This window comes from Bombus pascuorum, chromosome 9 (genome assembly GCF_905332965.1).
Source record: "Bombus pascuorum chromosome 9, iyBomPasc1.1, whole genome shotgun sequence".
Lineage (NCBI taxonomy): Eukaryota > Metazoa > Arthropoda > Insecta > Hymenoptera > Apidae > Bombus > Bombus pascuorum.
This window is the reverse complement of record NC_083496.1, coordinates 392,819-414,281: the sequence shown is the minus strand read 5'-3', so window position 1 is coordinate 414,281 and position 21,463 is coordinate 392,819. Positions and strand designations below refer to the sequence as shown.

At 42.0% G+C, this 21,463-nt stretch overlaps 1 protein-coding gene across 1 annotated transcript; it reads right to left on the bottom strand.

Annotated features, from left to right (window-relative positions):
- Positions 1–16,886: 16,886 nt before the first annotated feature.
- On the bottom strand, positions 16,887–21,236 carry LOC132910366 (uncharacterized). The gene has a single exon (XM_060966015.1). It carries the CDS (start codon positions 20,201–20,203, stop codon positions 17,261–17,263), a length of 2,943 nt encoding a protein of 980 aa, XP_060821998.1. The 5' UTR covers positions 20,204–21,236; the 3' UTR covers positions 16,887–17,260.
- Positions 21,237–21,463: the final 227 nt, after the last annotated feature.

Here is a 21,463-nt window from a genome sequence, read left to right as displayed (position 1 = left end):
CGCGCTGCGAGTACGCGACTCGTTTTATCACGTTTCGGTATACGTTCGGGACGACTCGTTCAATTTCTTCGCGAATGTTTCGCTCGAGCCGTCGAATCGTTGTCGGATCGCTACGGAGATTCGTTCCTCCAATTAAGCAGCCCTCTAAAAAAAAAGTTTGGCACGAATCAGGGTACGATGTCTCGTTGGGTATGCGCTGTACGAGGTGTGCCAGGCTTTTTCGTATCTTGCAGCGTACACAGCGTCCCGGAATTTTTCACCGCACGCCGCGTTTGCTTCGCCGAAGGCGCGCGACACCTGCTACGGAAATTTGCTACCTCAAAAGGTCTATCGGAAGCGGTTCGCTGCTGATTCTGTAGCAACTCCGTGCCAATAGGACGACGCGGCTCCCGTGGTCGTCGTCCACGCTCGCTTACCCTTCCACCGAACGACGAAATATATAGGTGAAATATATAGGTTATTCGTAGCAGAAAGACGGCAAAGCCTCTGTCACTCCGAGTGATATTTTTTTTATATCCTTATTTCGTTACGTTATATCGATACCGACATTTAACGATAAGAAACGTGTTAATTTCAGCGATGTTTATCTCGCGTTTAAACCCGGTACATACATATACACGTGTCTTACGTGTGCCGGAAAGGTCGAAGCTAGCAGCAGCACTTGGCTACGTTCCGAAGTCATTAGTGGCAAGCTAAAATCGATCGATCATAGCCGTAGCGGCAACCCGGGCATCTATATCGTCCTGGCGCGTGATTCTACTTTACGCACGGCGAAACAAAACGGGCCACAGGAGGGATTCGCTGCGTTCCGGCAAATACGTAAATCGGGCTATTCGCGTTGCTTTCCCGAATCGATCAATTGCGAAGACAATTGGTTAGAGTTATGGAGTTTTCCAAGGGTAATCGCGTTTTCGTCGTGCGCTATTCGGACCACCCTGGTTATTCGCGAAACGGTTAATTAACGCAGCGAAAATGGTTTTGTACGTCGAGAGCGAGCAAGCAGGACGCGGAACACAGTCGTCGCACAGTTCGGTACATGTCGTCACAACAGGTGGCTAACTAAATGCTCCGCTACCGACTCCTGTGTACTTTTGACGGACGCCGACGCGTATAATAATCGTCGTGTACAGACGATGAAATACGGTTTAAGTAAACGCATCGGCTAGTCGACGTCGTACATTTCCATCGTGTATCGAACGCAACAAAGTCGCACAGCTGCGTTGAAAACTTTCTCCGTAGACTCCTCAGTCCGTTGGAACCGATGTAACGAAATTGGTCGAAAGATGCCGAAAAATAACATTTATATAATTCGTACGATTAAGTACGTAGAGGAGCCTATTTTATCAAAAAAGGAGAGAGGGAGTTCCCATAATATTAAATGTATATATCACTATACCCCGTTGTACTACGTTTTGACAATCGTACATCACGTTCTTGTTACTTATAAATTATATATTATCAACCAGATCGTAATTATGCTATATAAGTCAGACTAATTGGCGATATATTAATTAACGAAATAGTCTAATTATTCTACACGAACGAAAATTAATTATTTATTAGTACGATACGAGAAATAAATTAACTTAAACTAATATACGTACGTACGTACGATCGATATGGTTTCATCGACCTACGGCTAGTTTATTAAACAAAATGGAGAAATAATTTCTCTTTCTCTTTTCCAATATCCAAGTTAGTTATTTATTTAAGCCGCGTATTACATATTGGTTATTTCTAGGAATTATTTGCTTCGCGCGGTACAGGTATAGGTAATCGTTGGAAGCGTACGAAGCACGGTTCGTTGTATCGGCGGTTGATTTCCGGTAGAATCGAAATTGCGTTCGGCTTCGACGACGCACGAATCAAATTATTTAACGGCCTTCACAGGTATTATCAACGTAGATGCTTACTTGTTGGCATTAACGCATTATGCCGCGCACAACGCCATTCTATAGCTTTGCGTCAATTATTACTTAACGGGAGAATATTGAATTTTCATCGCGCGAGCCGATCATCGTCCAATGGCGAAAGAACGGCGTTCCATGCGTAATTACTCGCGCTGTTGTCTTCTTAATGACTCGCGTCGAGCTAAGATTTTAAATTCAATCTTTAGCGTACGCGTACGTTTCGTTGTAAAATATTTCACGACGTTTGTTGAAAGCGTCGGAAAAGTGATCGACGAAGTTGGTATAAAAAAGAACAGTTAACGTTATTATAGATACGATAGTTTTAAATTTATTTAAATCGGTAGAATAGATCAACGTTGGCTTTAGCGGTTTGCGGTTCGTACGAAATTTTAATACGAAACGAGGCTTTTAACGTCTTTCCCATAGGATCGTTAAAGATCAACTCGTTCCCTTCCTAACTACGTATCGAAGTAATTATCGTTACTCGTTTAAGACGATTTAAATCGTCTTAGCTACGAAGCACGAAAAAACAAAGGTGTAAACGTTTTCGTTATTTCTCGTAATAATAATCTTAGGAAGAAGGTCGCGAAACGAAGCTGATCAGCCAACGAGATAAGGTAACGTAGCATAAGCAACAAGTTGCCCGTTATCGTTACTTTTATTCCGCTATCTCTTCCTGGCAAATTTCAATTCGTCAACGTAGAACACGCATACCGCTTCTCGTACTCGTATCTAAATTCCCATATCGTTGCCATTCGCCAAACGAAACAAAGCGAGTCTTTTAACCGTTGGAAATCGAGCATCGTGGAAAATACGAGATCGCTGGCGACAATTACGCGGATGAAACGGTCGTTGAATAATTCGCGCCGGCCGTAGGAACCCGCGTCGTTGTCGGTGGTGGTGGTGCTACCGTTGTTGCTGCTACCGGTGCTATCAAGTTATCGTTCGTCTTCGCCTCTTACGTCGTCGTCGTCGTCGTCGTCGTCTTCGTCTCCTTCCAGACACATATAGCTGTTTCTCGAGCTTCTCGTCGTTGAGGAAAATCGCATTCCTCGGTGTCGCGTGGTATTAACCGTATCAGCGAGCTCTATCGTATAAGGCTCCCTCCAACTCCCACGCTTTCTGTCTCGATTTTGCTCGGAATATTACGCTTCGTCGTGTGCTCGTCACCCCATTTACCGAGAAACATCCCCTTTGTTCCGAGACACGTTCCACGTAGAGAGAAGAGCCACTCCACCTTGACGAGCCGCTCGCCTCGTGCTCCGTGGCTGTTCCATATCTACGGAATGCTCGATAACCATATTATTTTCCGCCATTCTTCATCGATGCCTGAGAGAAAGAGAGAGAAGAGGATTCTCATATCCGCTTTTGATCTTCTCACTCCGCTTCTATGATCGCGTCGTACGGGCCACGTCGGTATTAAATTCCGCAAGCTCCGGCCGGTTAATCGAGATACGCGAGTCGAACGGGAACCGAGCTTTTCAATTTATCTCGCGTCCATGTGGACGGATTTAACGATAGGCTTCTCCGCTCGGAGGTGATTTGACCCGGTCGGCCGATAACTCGATCGCGCGTCGTTTCCTTCGCCGCCGATTCCCCTTCCTCGTCGCTTTTCTACGCCGTGACTGCCTCACAAACCGTTTTCTCCTAGTTATAACGTAGAACACGCGACGAAAAGAACACGGCCTAATTTTCTTTCGTCGTAGCGATGCGAAGCTCGTCGGATTTTTGGCGCGCAAACGGAGCTCGCGAAACGAAATTACGCGTCGAGAAAGGCAGCATCGAAAGGTTACATCGTCGACAAAGAGTCGTTGGTTTATGCAAAGCACGAGTATATAATGTAAGTTCCGAGCGCAAATTGGAAATTTAAGAATATAGAATTTCAGATCCAACGGAACATTACATATTCATAGGACATTAAAAGTAGAATGTGAAATTTTCTGGTTAAGATTGCACTATTTCACTAAGTTTAATAAGCTTTATTCGATCTGAATATGTATAGGCTATGAAACTATCCAAACTATATAAACTAAACTACCAGGCGAAACGATCTATGTAAAAGTTGGCATACACAAACAGCCGACCATGTTAGCGGAATTAACGAAAACCGACTAATAGCGTAATAATTAAAATTAAAACTCGAACGTTTTCTGTTTCATTATTATATTGCTTTCGGCCGACAGACGTATCATACCTACGAACGATAATACAGGACCATGTATATTGAGGATAAAGTTCAAGGCAGACTTTTTGTCAACCGTTCTACGTGCGATACGAATGCAGGGAATACAATGGGAAGAATTTCCATACATTCGTGGCTGCAAATGCTACGCCTTTAAATTACCGCCAATTTTTCATTTTCCGAATATGTATAAAAATAAAGCGCACGAATGAAAATCTGCCGCTAGCAACCACGTTTTCATATTCGGGTTGCTGGGAATTATTTCGTTTTTAAAACGCGTGTAAATCGATGGTTCCTCCCTGTTGTTTTTAAAATTTCCTTTATATTATGGTCAAACGGACGCGGGTAAATAATATTTGCCTCAAAGTATTTCGCGTAAATCAGCGAAAAACCGCAAAAATATTTGCTTTAGCCGAATCATTGTTTCCGGCGAAATCCAAATATTTTATAAATAGCCATCTCACAGCGTGATTTTTCCTGTATCATGCTCCTCTTCCAAATATAATCTGTTTCATCGAGTTTATTTACATACTTTTATAAAAATCCTAGCCTTTGTTTCAAGCAAGTTTCTGCCCGGTTTACGCACAATTTCAATTTATTTTACGAAAGCTAATCGCGATAAATTCTACTCTTTCGACGGTTTTACAAAGCCTAGACTTTGAGAAGTTAATCGCGCGATGCTTCGTTACGCGTAAGAATTTATCTACTTACATACGATACGTACATCAAGTACAACTCGAATTACGTCGAACTTTATCGTACTATTATTCGCACGAAAAAAAAAAAAAAAAAAAAAAAAAAAAAACCGGTAAATCTTCTTAGAAATTCTACTATCCAAACCTAGTTTCAATGAAATCGGGTTTTACGATCGAGAGTTACGTATCTCGAAAGAAGATAGCGAACCTTCTATCTTGAAAGCTAAACTACACGCTATCTATACTATGTCGAGGTTTGCTATATGTTATACCGCTACTTACCTACGATACAACTTTTTCATTTGAAAGTTAATTCAAAATTGATCAACAAGAAGAAGCGGCAAATCTGCTGCTTTTGCTTGTATATCGATACGACCAGCTACTCTCGTTTAAAGCCTTAGAGCGAATTCGTCTTATTCGCACGCGTGCACCACGACCTACCGCATGCTCGACATCTGTGCGCTGGTCAGCAACGAGCGCCGAGTCAGGGTCTTTTTATTGTTGCTAAATAGCGCCGACGTACGTATTTCCAGGAAGCAAACTGGGTCACGTCGTTTCCAGGAATTCGGCCGCGCCATTCAGAATCTCGTGCATTTTAGTCCGTGTTTTGCGGTCTTCTATCTTGGGACATGGACGTACGTAGGTGTCAAGGTAGGATAAAACGAGAATCTGATAGCCCGACTTTTTCCATCTTCCCGGCAAGTTTCCAAGAAAACGCATACATTCCTCGCGGCTTCTATTTTCTATTAAATTCGTTCGGAATTTACTTTGCAATACGTTAAGCTAAAGTTTGAATAGTTTCGACGATATCAAAATGGTATCGGACGATCGTAGAAAAGAATTTCCGTAGCTTTAAAAGTAACGAATGTAACTGATAATTTCAGATTTACAAGAAACACGTATTCTTCCTAGAAAAGCGATACAACTCGACCGACATGTTTCTGCGAGAGAGAAAGAAAAAATCATTTGACCTTGTTTTACGAGTTACACCTGTTACATCATTTTTGCTGGTAAGTTTAATCATCAAAATGATACGTTATCGCATAAGACGGAGCTTTTTACGTTTTTGGAAACACTAACGTCTTTAGCTAATACTCGACGTTGTCTCGCATCGAACTTTGAACGTAAAGATGCAATCGACCGAAAGAAGGAATCAAGTCCCTTTTAACGGTATGTATATAGAAATAAGATTTGTACTCGACGAAGTAACCTTATCTGTAGTTTGGCTTCTTTTACATTTTCGTTTGATTTTTTAAAATTTCGTTTAATTCTTTCGAGGCCATTTGCCTAGCAAGTTTCGTATCTTTCCGGAAATTTTTTAGAAGAGAAAATTCCAGGCTAGTCAACGTCACCTTCGTCATATTCGTTCAGGAAAGTTTTATCGGTTTTCACATCGTCGAGCAGTTTGCCGTTCAAACAATTAAATTGGATAATGTGTATCGAATTAATCGAATCGATCGTTTCAACGAAATATGCAACTCTAACGGTGTATAAGTAGAAAAAATTTCACTTTTTTCCGTTATCATTTTATGGCAAGAGTAAAATGCGAGTAAAACGTACGAACGAATTAATGCAATTTAATTAAATCTTTTGAAAGAGCTTTTTAAAGTTTCTCGTAAAGATAAAAGAGTAATACGTATCGCGTGTAAAATTTGTATTTCATACAATTTCCTACGTTCAATTAAACGAAACGTTCGCTAATATTCATGAACCTTTATCGAATTAACTATTAAATCGAATTATCGAAAGTACATCTGTTTTTAACGGGAACGCGTATTTTTTGTATTTTAAGAACAATTTCCTCAATGGGATATTTTTTGTATGGCGTGCAAAAAATTAAACAACGATGGCAAATCTAATTATTATTTAATATTTTGCTGGCGATAATTACATCACGTACAGGATTACCGGATAAGTATCGAGTTACGTGCGTTCTGCCAACAACCACGCAAATGTGAAACGTAATAACGTAAGCTGTATTTGTTACACCTGTGCAAAGTACGATATAAATTTGTGTGAATTTTAGCTAGCTTTGATACGACTTTCAACGAAAGAAGAATCATACGCGAACGAAATGAAATTAAAAATTTTTCATCAAGAAAGTCAGTAGTAGGAAATCGTAGTTGTGTAATGCTACAAATGTTTGTTCAAATTGCAGCAACAGCGCAAAAGCGAGATTAAAATTACGAACGTACGTACGCGTACATGTAAGCCCGTTTTCGAATATACTTTCTTGTTCTAACAAACAAATTCGTTCTTATTATGGTGTGCTATAGCAAAAAATCTACATTTTTTATCTACACGTTTATTTTGTATTCGTTTGATAATTTATCACGTAGAATATCTCGAGTAATTATGCGATAATTTCTTATTAGCGATATCTCGTTAGTTTATCGTAAGATGTATCTTTGCGAGTAAAATGGACGCGTCGTCGGCATCTCAACCACAAACAGCGGCAACGTTTAATAATTTCCACGTAGTAAACGTTACCTCGACCGTTCAAAATCGTAAGTAAGAAATAATTAGTGAAATTTTAACGATTAATTTCAATAGCTAAACAGCTGTTAGAACGGAAGAAATAAAATATTAAAAGATGTCGTGGAATTTAATTAATTTTGAACGCAACGCTTCGTCAAGTACTAGTACTAGCCAGCCCATCTTCTCAGCTTTCAAGAGTTATTTTATTACCGAAACAACGGTCCCGGTTTATTTATTAGCGTTCTGCTTTATCGCGCAAGCAAATTTCATCAAGTTTTCGGTATAATTCACCACCGGTCTCGCCTCCTTTAGACATCGAGCAAAGAGTTTGATATTCAAACAATGATACATTTGGCGGCAAAGCCGAACGAACTCTCTACCGCGGATGATAAATCGCGTGTCATAATCTATACGTTCCTGTACGTAAGCAACTTTCGCCGGACATCCATCTTTCGGACACTCATCCGACCAAACGAACTCGTAATTATTCCTACAAACACCGTTATTCGCGAAATAACGAATTCCTCTGAGATACGAGACCTCTGAGAATTGCGATTCTTTGAAAATGATACCAATAGGAAACGTAATTTTGCGCGTGACGACAAGAGTCGGTGACAACGAGCGAACAATATCGTCAATAACTATCATGAACTATAACTAACATGAAACTATCGATTGGAACGCGACGTCGGCAACGTGGACCACCGGAAATCGCGTACGCGAATCGAGCGACGCTCCTCCGAATCGATACCGAAGCATACACGCGGTAGCAATTAACCGAATTTAAAGCACACGTACCGAGAATATCAATGTTCTTTCCGACAAAGTTCCTACTCCGTAGATTCGATTACCGGATTAAATCGCGAAACGGTAGATGGAGTACGCAAACGACAGGTATACGTCATAACGAACAGACGTAGGACGTTATAAATATCGGATAGGAAGAATCGTCGAATTTATTTTACTCCTAACAGAGTAATTTTCTTGATTATATGATTCTAGCGTGGTAATTTCGGGTCAAAATTGCAGAGGGGAAGTGGAACGAGGGAAAGAAATCTTGATTCTTTACTTGAAAAATTAAGAGGTTTCAACGTTAAATCTTTATTGGTCAGAATCATCGCAGACATTACAGTCGCAAACATTCGGCAATTTAAGCAGTCGGCTTAAAATTCGGCCGCGTTTCCCCTTTGATTTCGCGTATTCGCGTTGCTCCTCGTCAAGTTTCTCGATTGGCTCGCGCGTGCAACAACGATCGAAACGCTTTCGGTTGCAACGCGAGTCGTGCGAGTAATTACTCGAATTTTAATTACCTCGCTTTAGCTAGCGGAAAAAGTTAGGCCGGGAAAAAGAGCCGGTTAATCGGCGACTTTCTCCTGTGATCGATGGCTTTAACGACGATGTGAATTGGAATTGTAAAGTTTTCTCTACCAATAATATTCTCTATTTAAACAGCCATTAAAATCTTGTAATCGATTTTAGACTGTTTGGTCGAATAGTTACAAATATTATACAAATTTTGTTACGTTAAATCGTTAAGCAATAAAATTTTACATTTTTTATAGATAAATACTTTACGGTATTTATCGGACACCCGATAGCGATATAAAGAGATACTAAGAATATTTGGATGTGCTAAGGGTATTTTACGAGGTGTTTAAACCGACGATCATGACATTCTTGACTATACGTGAATATTTCATGACGCGCGTAATCTCGATTTACACAAGAATCCTATTTCCTAGGCATAGGCGTTTAATCCTCGCTTGTGTTACCGAATGTTCGAAGAATAGTTGACGAAGGAACGACCAAATGTTTAGAGAAATTTTACGAACGTTCTCTTCTTTCTTCTTCCTTAACGTTATACATGGAAAAATTATTACCACGCAGAAACTTTTTACGATCGCAAGAATGACACTCGACAGATCGATGTAAAATATAACGCAACGACAGTTTCCTTTTTAAATATCGAAATTACTTTTGCATATTTTTACAAAAAACAACTTCTCTCCTTCCTCTCGATGCTTTGCGCTTGTTCTTTCGTCGAAAACATACGACGTTTTGTATCTGAAAAGTATTTTATATCTTCTCGCGGAATACCTTTACGTTAGATGAAAATTCGAGTCTGTTTGCAGACTCGAATCGGATCGGTTAACGCATTAACGTACATACTTTCAGAGAGATTTTTTATTTAAACTCGTTTTCCGCACTTTGTCGTCGAAAGTACGCGTTTCCATCGATTAAAAATCGTGCGACGAATTTATTCGTTTCGTGCATTTTTGCACGCGTTTCAAAGCATTCGATCGCGTGAAAAGCGAACCAGCGAATTACACAACAAGAATTTAAAGGGAAATGCGAGAGGCGAGACAAAGGTGGTCAAATTTTTTAGAATCGACGTTTCGATGTCGCGCTTCGAATACCTATATCGTACAAAGTTTCAACGATTACGCGCACACGCGACAGAACGAATTTTCCGAAGAAACAATTTCAGAGAAGAAATTATTCTTTTGCGATTTTAATTTCGTGATTTTTAATTTTTCTCGAGTTTTGTCAAGGTACAAAAGACGAGGCGTTATAAAAATTTTAATGTAATTTTTTGAAGATGGATAAAATACCATGTAAGTAAAGTTGTCGAACCATCCGGAGGATTGCACCTTTCAAATATGTAAAGCACGTCTTGAGACCAGACGTCTTGTATTCGAATCACGCATGTTTCTTTTTTGATAATCCTTCTCGTACGTTTATAAATGGGACGAGAGTTAGAAATTTTCAGCTAATGATCGGTAAATAACGATACCAGTGATATTTCGTTTACAAGACCTATACTTATCGTATGTAAATTACATACAGTATGTATATAATAGCACGGTTAATTGGTTCCGTGCGTTCTTTCGAAACCGTGTTACAGGGATATCGCGTTATAGGAGGGCCGTCGCGATTCTTGTACCGTTGTATATCGAAACCATGTTCTCGGAATTACCGTGCTATAAAAGGGTCGAGCGTATACATCTTTAACGCGATACGTCTTTTTAATATTTGAAAGCGCTAATACATTATCGTAGATAAATTTGTTTAGAAAATTGCTTCTGACAATTTGAACGCGATAAAAATGGTTACATAATTATAAAACTATTAACAGAAGTAACTAAAACCGATTGACTTTTCGGTATCCGCTAGAAATAGCTTCGTATACCCAGCGACCTATGTCTGACCTAACTCAAATCTATACTACTTGCGCCTGTTTCAACAGTCCCTTAAAATAGATTTCAAGCGAACTACGACATACAGGGATAATGGCATTTCTGTTTCTCTTACTGTAACTGTTCAAACAAATTATTTTCCAACGTTACTCTCACTTTTCAACAATATCATTCGTGTTACTTTCCACATATTTCGATACAACGTTCTTTCACAGATTCCATATACTTTAAGCGGTTTCGAATAGAACGAAACGATACGAAATACCAGACATGAAACGAAATAAGAGTTCTGTCGTTCGTGCGCGCTATGGGACGTTGTTCCTAATTTTGTCAAATCAATGGATATCGTAGATACAAACAGAGTCGATCGTAATTTCAAAGGTCTGGGAAACTAGTCGTTGAAGAAGTGAGTTTAACTCAGGATTTAATATGTATACATATATATTAAGTTAAACGATATATATAAGAAAACGCAAATATAAGAAAACGCAAATATAAGAAAACGCAAACAATCCACTCGCAATTCTCTCAATCCCATTCGTCGGGACACGATCTTCTAGCTGCGACACAGAGCTGGCAGGATCAAAAGAGATATAGGCTAGGGTAGGATTAATTACCCCGTGGTTCAAAAGAATCCCGGAGGCTGCCGCGTCGGTTAGTCGAGAAGACCATTCAGCTGACGCGAGTTGGGTGTACATAATACACGAAAGGAGACAAATGGAGATAGCGAGGGTTCTATAAAGTTGGGAAAAGAGGCCTGGAATAATCGTGGCAACGTGCACGGCGTACCGGACAAGAACGAACAGGAAACCGCGAACCCTATTCCGTTTTTCCATTCGACGTCGTTCGACGATGTCTGTGTACACGGGTCGCGTGATTAAGAATTAAATATTTACGAGTCCGACGATGGTAGGAATTCGAGTCGCGCTGATGACGTCGCGACAGGTTGAATAGGGGCATCTGTGAAAAACAGAGAATTGAAAGGGGCCGGAAATAGGCGCGTGCTTCCTCGAGCAGGCACGAAAGCGTCGGTATCCCTTTCGTCTTTCTTTCTATAGATCGCCACGGGGGTCGCGCGAGTCCGTCTTTCGTAAGACCATCTTTAACAGCCCCTTAATAATGAATTCCCCTCTGAATGCCGGCCCATGGTGGCATCCTCTTCCGTTCACCAACCCTTCCTCCCGTGTATTTACGCGGCCCTTTTTCTTTAGCGGCTCGGTGTACCGAATGTGTGCCGGTGACTGCGAATACGAGCGTGGATGATTACCGGTGAATGATGGACTTCCGGGGCCGCGAGCTAACTTCTGCTTTCTGGGTTCTGCAGTTTCGTCTTCCTTTCTTCTTCTTCTTTCTTTTTTTCTTTTTTCCTTTTTTTTTGCTAGAGAAGGAAGATGAGATGGACGGTTAGTTTATACGTAGATGCGGTTGTTGTTTGAGTTTCTTTCTCTTCTTTCTTTTCATTTTTTAAATAGCGATAGACGATTCAAGCGGAGAAGGTAATTGCCTCGTAACGATTAAAGTAAGATTCATCGATACGTTTGCTAATTGTTCGTCCCGGTTTTTTATCCCTATAGAAACTTTGTTACGTCGTTTGTACGTACGCGTTAATAAAACTATAGATAAACTTATACCAGATGAAATATAAAACTAGGCTGCGTTTATCTCTTGTAATTATAGACGTTCGTAAGCGTCGCTGATTTTATCAAGGATCCGCGAAACATCTCCGATTCCTTCTCTAGCCTGCGACGCAGCGGCACCCAGAAAGACCTAATTTATAGCTTCGTACGTAATTTATAAAGCTTGTTTTAAGTTTCTCCTATGTTTACTACGACAGATTACACGCACGGCGTATTTCTGCATCAACGCGCATAAAAACTCGAGTTATCTTTACGCGCTATTGCACGGCAACGAATCTTTAGCCGTTCCCTTCCGTAGAGGGAAAAATATTCGGCCGATCGGTTTTCGCTTGTCGGCCGGGTACTTTTCCAATTAAGCTAAAATCGTCTACGCTTCGTACACGATAATGCCGTTATAAGACGTATCCCTCGTTCTCGTTATATCCAATTCGTTCGTACACGTCCACGTACGATCTCTCCTGAAGAATATCCTGCCCCTTTTCGAGTTACTCGTCGGTCGGTGTGACAGCCGGATATACATATAAATGCGAGCATGTAAACGAAAATCTCTAAGACGAGGGACGAACGAGAAGGCGGACGAGCGAAATAAACGCGTTCCTTGTGTATCATGGTCGTTCGTACAGGGCATAGTTTTCGCCGCGTTTAATCAACATCTTGCTCGTGCTATACGCGAGACAATGTCAACAAGTCGTTTGAGGGGAAAGTAGAGAGAGAGAGAGGAAAAACAGGAAGGTTCCCGTTCCACGCGAGTTCCGAGCATACTACATAAATGATCGTTCCTATCTCTCTGTCGATTATCATTTTGCCTTTCATCGTCCTTCTTGTCTCTTTGACGGGCCTTAGATTCTCTCTTCCTCTCTCTCTCTGTTTATCTTCTTCATCGTACTCTTGGTTCAGGAGCCCATTCAGGACTTTCAATCCTTTCACGAACACCCGACCATTTTCTCGTTCGCGGGTTATTCAGGCCTTGGTAAGGAGAGCGCGACGTCGGATCGTCGAGTTTAACGACTCAAAGGAATACGATTAATATCGAGTAGGTGTTTATTCGTCACTCGAGTGATATACACAGGGTGATAGAAAAAATATTTGTAAAAAAAAAGATTTGGCCACATATTTCTAAAGCGTGATTCTATTATAGATACCGAAGTAACGAAGAAAGTTCATGTACGAAAATTTTGTCCGAAGATTTAGTAGCTGCTAGGTTCGTAAATCGATCGATCTAAATTATAGAAAACTTGTATTAAATCAAGTGTATCTTTATATCATTGCATCATTCGATGGATTTACGGGCTCGTTATTTAGAAATAGAAACGCGATAGCCAATTAAAAAGAAAGTCTTAATATTGTCCTTTATATTTGCAGTTTTTATCATCGGTGACGCTCTACGACGATCGTACCACGAATGTTGTTCTATTTGAATAAATTTTCACGCTCGCCGTATCATCCCCATGCATGGTTACATTTGGAACGTAAATATCACCGAGATCTATTTTATTAGCATAATGCGACGATAGCTGCGCAACTTTCAACAGCTTAAATGTCTGCATTATACGAACGGCATAAACGTACCTGATATCTTCCGCAGATATTCAAATTCTTCCTTTTCAACTTTATGAATAAAGAGCGTTGAAACAGACTCGTCGATAATCCGTTAAATTTCGATCTTCGATTCTGGCGTAAGTAGCGATTCTTAAATTTTATTCTTCGATCTTACAAATCCTCTGCGTAAAATGCGTAAATAAAATCGATTTTCAGAGTCGCAGATACTTACTTGAAAACAGTTTCATCCGCTATATGAAAACGTTAAAGATACTTGTATCGTCTCTCTTGGGAATAGGTTCTATCGTAATCTTTAAATCGCAACACAACTATGCCTATAATTTCACGGGATTAGTTTTAAACGCTAATACCGTTCTGAAATCTATCGCGTCAAGTAAACTATGGAAAATAATGTTTAAAAAATAAATAATTATCGATACGCGTGAAATCTACGTATATTCTGGTCCAAATGTGTTCTATACAGTGTCATACTGTATATTTGATGGTGTATTTGATGGTGAGGATTTGACGGCCATTGTCTGCAACGTCGAAGCTTACGCGCACCGCGGTACAAAACGAAGAAAACGCTCGATCGATATCCATTAAACATCGGAGAACGGAGAATCGTTTCCGGAATTTCCTACCGAATGCACGTTTGCCGAATCCTGCTACCCTGTATCGTGCATTGTAAATAAATCGCTATTATCGCGAATAAACAATTATTACGGAGGGAGATCACCAGCGACCGCGCAACGATGTCTATAGTCGAATGCGATACGATCGCATCGTGCTCCACGCTCGCTGTTCTTCGTCCGTGTTTTCGCGGAAAATATATTAAAATATTCGTCGCGCAGCCAACGCAATTGCAAGTTAGCGACTGCTACCCGCTACCATTCGACACTGTTAGAAAGAAGCATCGATAGAGTCACAGGGAAATGTACGGCGATTCGCAATTATACTTTCGTCGAAGCTGGCCCGAGTCTTAATCGTTAGGTCGACTACGTAGAAATCCGTCGACGCGTTAAAATATGCTTCGCGTCTATCCAATACGTTGAAACGTAATTTCGTGCCAGTGCGAAAACATCTAGCACCGAATACAATAAAAATTCTACGAAATTGAAATACTCGTCGTACGATCTGATATCGGGTAACAGCCTGGGCTGTTGTTCGCCGTCTTAGTTGGTGGTTAATCGAGACTCTGGTCTATACGACCCGCCTTCGATTCTAGCGGAATTGTTGGAATAGCTGAATGCTCAGCTTGAAACGTCATTTTCAAGCACCATCGCGCGTCCTTACCTCAAACTCTCGGACTATGCATCGACAACGTCTACTCAACTATCGACTATCAACGAAGACCTAGTTACGGCCTATATAAAAAGAAAAATATTATCATAGAAACGTGGTTATCTCGGCGAACTTCGATACCTGGCCGATTTCGCGAGATATCTCTACGGAATTCGTCGAAGAATGCGAACAACGTGGTCAAAGTCGATCCACTCGCGAACCACAGCGCGCATCGACGTTGCTTCGCCGTGTCGATACCGTCGAGAGGAGAGATCAAGGCGCGACGTAGCAAAGAAAGGAAAGAGACAAGGAGAAACAGAGGGAAAGAGGGAAAGAGGAAGCTCGTAGCAGCAACAGGTTGCATCAAAAATTCATTCGCGATGCCCGTTATCGACTACGACGGACAGCTGTTTCTGGGGATCGATCGCCGCTCTTAATTGTAACACCGAACGGTCCACGGCACTCGCGTTATCGTCGACCTGTTAATCGAGCCCTGTCTCGCAGAACGGGTTTCTCCTTCGATCGTGTCCGATATCTCGGCCGATCGATAGCGCCCGACAATAGCCGCGTTGGATCGCTGAAAACGTCTGGCCAAGACTAACGAACAGCAGGGATTAACGATTACGATCGACGAGACGCTTTTACGACTCTTTTATAATACCATCGACGCGGTTTGCCTATAAATCGCAATCGTACGACGAACGTTGGAACGCGAGCATCTTCTATTTCACGCGGACGCTATTGCTCGAATTTGGGACTAGAACGAGGAGAAAATGTTGTGCAGAAGCAAATTGTTGGTTAAGCGTTTGGCAACGGTTCTCCGCTACGTGCAGTTTTATCCTCGTCACGCGCAAAATGGTCCGTCCAAGCTACGATCGAAGAGAATTACGGTTAGGGGTAAAAATAAAAGTGGACGGGTAGTAGAAACAGGCATCGGCCAAGTTTCGTTCGTCGTGTCGTTAAAGTCATCTCGTATAGAGTATCGTATATATTTTTGTATATCGATTTCTTTTCGTACGATAAGTACAACCACCGGATTCTTTTACAGGGATTTTTACGATCGATTTCGGACCCTCTGTGTTTTCAGATTTCAGCAGCTGATTGACGCGACTCGGTGATAAGAAAGACGAAGACCGTCCCTCTAGCGAGGCTAGCAGGCATGGTTTCTGCTTTTGCAGGTAACGACGCTCTAGGGGTAGTATTTCGACGGTAATCACAAAGCGTTCGATGGCGTTCCTTCGAGAAAGTTGGTCCGTTAAATCGCGCGTTCGTTCGCGCCTGGTTTTATCGAATGATCTTGTTCTTTGATATTACCAAGTACAGCGAAGATGTGCGAATCGAACTTATTTGAAATATAAGTATAAGAGTAAGATATACACAGGTAAAACGATATATATGTAAACAAGTATAGAAATACTTAATAAATATAGAAATCTTAGTTTCCTATGTTACAAGTTAGCTTTCGATTACGCACTTATAAGTTAAGTTAAAGAAATATATGTCTAACATTGCGCAACAAATAACACGTTTGATACTATGACAAAGACAAAGACGCTTGTCTACTAATAAGTAGACGTAGAAACGAGGAGCAAAGAGTTCGATATCTAGTTATTTTAGCCTTCCAACGAGCCATCTTCTTTAGATTATCGATAGTCCGTACTAAGAATCAAGAGCTTGATCGAATAATCGTCAAAGTTTCCAACGACAAGCGGAGAAAAATAATTCGATCAATTTTCAAATAAATACAACGATCCCAGTAACAGGTTATTTTACGAAGCTATACTTATACTACGAGTTAGTAGGAATCCGTGTAAAACGTAGAGTCTGCATTTTCGTCGCATACACGTTTCTTTATACGAAATCTAAACAAACGCTAAATATAATCGAGGAACGCGGCAATCGTACATGGTACGATGAAAGCCACTACCACGGTAACGTAACGGATTCCTTACTTATTCGTTGTTTTGACCTTTATAAAGAAGCACCTGGTAAATAAAACGACGTAACTAAGGTGAGTCACAAAATGTATGCGCAAAGTACTCGAGTATTTCGTTCTTCGAAGGAAAATCTATCGAATTCGGTGTGCTCGTTCCACCTTTCCGCGAATACGATAAAGTTTGACTCGCGCGAATAACGTCAGCCGAGTAAGATGGTCGATCTATAAGATACAACTTAAATCAAGCAAACGGTCGTGACTCACCTTAGTAAATCCATTTACCGACCTCGTATCTAACGTCTAAAGCCGTATTCGCTTGGCCATTTGCACTACTTTCCAGTAGTCCGGCCAAAGAAACCATCTCTCTTTCTCTGTTTCGCTTCGAATCATCATCCTCGCGATTCACGATTCTATCCAATGAATAGCCTTGCCCAGTAAATAGTCCTTGGTGCAAGCGAGCACGCTGTTCGAGTCCACGTAATCCATCAGCTGTCTGCCCACGTTCATGAAGAATCCCAAGGTCCTTAAAAAACCCATAAACACTTGGCGAAAATAGAAAAGCGTGTCGTGCGCTCTATTCGTTTCACGTGTCTCGACTTTTGCCATCGAGGATCGTCGACCTTGATCCTTAGTGCTGGACGATCGACTGCCGTAATCCCCCATAAATCGTTGGTAGGTGACGGGAAGTAACGAGGGACCTCCCTCGGGATGTCGAGTAGCTGACTTTTTTCCCGTTCGTTCTCTAATCGACGTCTCAACGATGTAACCGTGCTCGTTCCTTCCATACCGATTATCGTCGTTCGTGGTCGACGATCGTTTCGAGCTGTTCCATTCTTTTCCACTTTGCAGCCATTTCCGATTTTTGCTCTCCGATTTTAGGCGAAAGAGACCTTCTTCGAAGACGATGGGTGATTCGCGGCTCGTCGCAACACCGCTATCTTGGTATCGCTTTGAACGATATACCGTTCCCTTCGAATCATCGAATCCAGTTCCGTGCAAATATTTCGCGCTTCCTTCCTCGCTTCTCGATAGATTTTTGACGCCGTTCGTCCAAGCATGGTAGTTGGACGTCGCGTACCTCGCGCCGAATCTCGCAATTTCACGCAGAGCGATCGGATTGTACAAAGTGGCAGGTTTGCTTTTCGACGGAGACCGAACGAACCGGCTTCTTGTCCGATCATTCGCGTCACGTTTACGACGTAAATTTTGCTGGTAATCGTCCCACCAAGTGCCCGGCCGTTTTTCCGTATTTTGAAACGCGAGATTCGACGGACCGAACTTTCTCAGGCGGAAAACATCGCTCGGTTTCCTACTATTATCGACTCGTCTGCTCGTCTCGGTGTTCTCGAATCTCCGATTCAACGACGCGATCTCTCCGAGAGGCAACGAACGAGATCGTTTCGACGGCTCTAGTCGCGAGAGCGTACCGGAAGTAACACGATTCGTCTTCGAGAATAGAAGTTTACGGCGCCTATCCACTCGGAGATTCTCCGACTTTCCGCTAAGATAGCCTTCTGCTCGAGTTCTTTTAAATTCCGCGTCCATCCGCGCCATCTTCTCCGTTTTCTCCCTCGGGAACCAGCGATCCTCCCGATCCTCTGCTTGTTCTTCCGTCGACGAAGATAGAACGAGCAACGAGACTCCTCCGACATCGTCGACGATTGGAAGCCAAATACCTTTCTGACAGACACAGTTTATCGATCTCGAATCAGAGCCAACTGCGTTTCTTCGCTCGTTCGACCAAACTTTCACTTTGCCGGTTTTCCAGCGTACGTCGGAACTTGCCTCTTCGACGGCCAGTTTTTCTCCCTTTCTTCCTTCAAAGATACTACTCCTCGAAGTATTTGAAAATTTGTCCACGTTCGAGTTTCGAACCAAGTACGACGGTTCGACGAAACGTTTGTTCGCGAGGGCAGAGTAATCGTGCCGCGTATCTTTGGAAAATGCCCCTTCGATCCGATCGGTTACAGGATCGATATCCTTCCATCCGGAACTCGAGCATAACTCGTTCGATTTAAACTTCGTCTTGCTAGTTTTCGACCGTGTATTCCAACTCGCGAGTTCTCGAGCAAAGGCATCGCTAGCGATCTTCGACGTTTCCTCGATATTCGCATCTACGGAGTTCGATATTTCAGAGGAACGTCTACTACGACGCGGTGCATTCCTAGGAAATCTTTCGTACTTTACGGAATCGTCGTTCTCAGGATTCCGAGTTTTCACGTTTGCTTCTAGTTTTGCTTCGTCGTCGGTTCCCCAATGCGTATCGAAAGTCGCCGACTTTTTAACCGAAACGTTCCATTCGGTAGTCTTTGAATTCTTCCGCCAAACCTCGGAAATTAGTTTCGAAGCTACCGATTTCATAAAGTTCGCGGGGCCGTTGTTCGTGGTAGATCTAGAAATTGGATTTTTTCTATTCCACTCGAACTCTGTCACGCTCGATCCTAGACTCGCGTTTGAAACTATGCGTACAGATTTCTCAATAGGAGTCGCGTCCCTCGCACCGATTTTCTCCAAAATCTCCTTTTCCTTCCTTGAATTCAGCGTTTCGCGAGAACGCTCGCTGTAGCTATATTCTCGCCTATCGATAGGAAATTCGATCGATCGAAAATTCGCATTCTTCTTCGTAAAATTGTGCGTTCTATAGGACCGCTTATCACGACGATTTGCCAAATTACTCGAGACCTCGGCGAATCTCGTATTCCATCTCAATTCGGATAAGTTATTCGATTCAGACGCAACGTTGTCCATGTTTCTCGAGCACGGGCTATAACTCTTCTCCCAGGTCTTCGAAATTTCTCTTTCCTTCGTAGTTTTTAGCGTTTCTTTGTCGCTGTCCGTCGCCAAAACGGCAAGTTTTCTTTCTGCATTCATGGGAAAGTTCGCGCAACTCGTAGAACGATCGTTCTTATTACGTTTGAAATTCGATTCGATTGTCTTAGAATTTCTTAACGCGTTCAAAATTCCTTCCTTCTTCGAACTGTGTATCGCGTAAGATCGTTTGCTACGATCATGTGCCCCGCGGTTTTCTATCGCGATAACCCCCCAATGGTTCCAGTGCTCTTTTCCAAAATCGTCGTTTTCCACCGGTAGAAAGTTCGATGGGTCGATCGACTGGGACGACGGGATCGTGGCGTTTGTCGCGTCCTCCTCGTGATGCAAAAAGTACTCCGCCCAACAATAGCCGAGAGCCACTTCCTCCTCGTACATCTGGTAGATTCTACGCCAATATTTAAGCGTTCCCCGTATCAGAGCAAAGAGATCCATCGTTTGGCCGGCTTCGGCCGGCGGCAGCGGCAGCGACACCAGCAGAAGCCACAGCATCAGAACCGGAGGAATAGGCGACATTGATCCTTATGTAAATCCACCGACGATAGATATAGAAATAAACGATCGGAACGAGCCTTGTCAGCGTCTCTTTTTTCGCCACTCGAATCACGGATCGCTCGACTTTCAACCAGCCTGCCCTCTCCTCCTTTCCTGTCCCCTCTCGTGTCCCCTTTTCCACCGCCTCTCATCTTGCTTTCGTCCGGTTCCCCGATGACTCATGATTCTAACCTTCTTCAACGTGCGTAACTTTAGTCGCTCTCTTACCAGCTTTCTGTGCCAACGTTCGTCCTTTCATTACCCATCCATCGTTTACGTTAATCGTTTATTCTTTGTAGACCGTTACTTAATCGATATCATTTGCGCTCGTTGATTCCGAGAAGGAGTTCGAAGATGAATTTTTTTTCACGTTGGCGCATCGTCATTGTTTTAGCCTCGAAAAGACGTTTCTCGTCTAATGGTCTGGTCGTTTGTACTATACCTTGTTATATCGAATTTATGATCTTTGACGTTGCAAATTTAGTTTCCAAGTCGATATCCGTATTGGTCGTAAATTAATATTTTATGGTTCTTGACTTTGACGAGAAATTTTTCAGGTCGCTTGATAGTAGCGATCGTTTCGTAGAAATAATCGAACGAATACGTTCCTTCTCCTTCGTGATTCCCCTGTTGTATCGCGTGAAAGAGAGTGTAGAAAGCAGTATACGATGTATAACAACCAGAGGATTTCGAACGTTAGATAAATTGGCTCGAGCGTTGCATCGTATTGTTTCTAATTTGAAGTTTATCGGGGTTTAAATGTCTCGAATAAAAGTTCCGATCAATGGAGAGAGAATCAAGTTGAGAGGTGGAATCTTGCTGCTTTTTTTTACGGGTCAATCGTTATACTTTATTTCCGAGGGTATCGACTCACCGTTTGCTGCTTCAATATTTCTACGTTTCTCCGTTCGTTCGTCTCTACGGTTCACGCTGCTCGTTGCTGTAAAGTATCAAACAACGACGAAACTCATTAGCCAGTAGTTCGACGAAGAGAATTTCTAAATCCAAACGCCGCGATATCTTTTTCGATAAAAAGTAATGGACGCAAAAGTTAAATTAACGACGGCCTTTCAGCATACATAAGTCGATATACATAAATATTAATTAGATTATCCAGAAGTTTAAATTCGATCGATAAATACAACAATCGTTCGATAAAATCTTTGATATTTTGTCCTGGACGATGGAAAAACGATCAGGTAGATAATTTCTGTTCCACTTTCGTGGAAATACCGTTGTTAT

Coding starts and splice junctions, on each gene's coding strand:
- LOC132910366 (XM_060966015.1), bottom strand. CDS start 20,203: ATGTCGCCTATTCCTCCGGTTCTGATGCTGTGGCTTCTGCTGGTGTCG.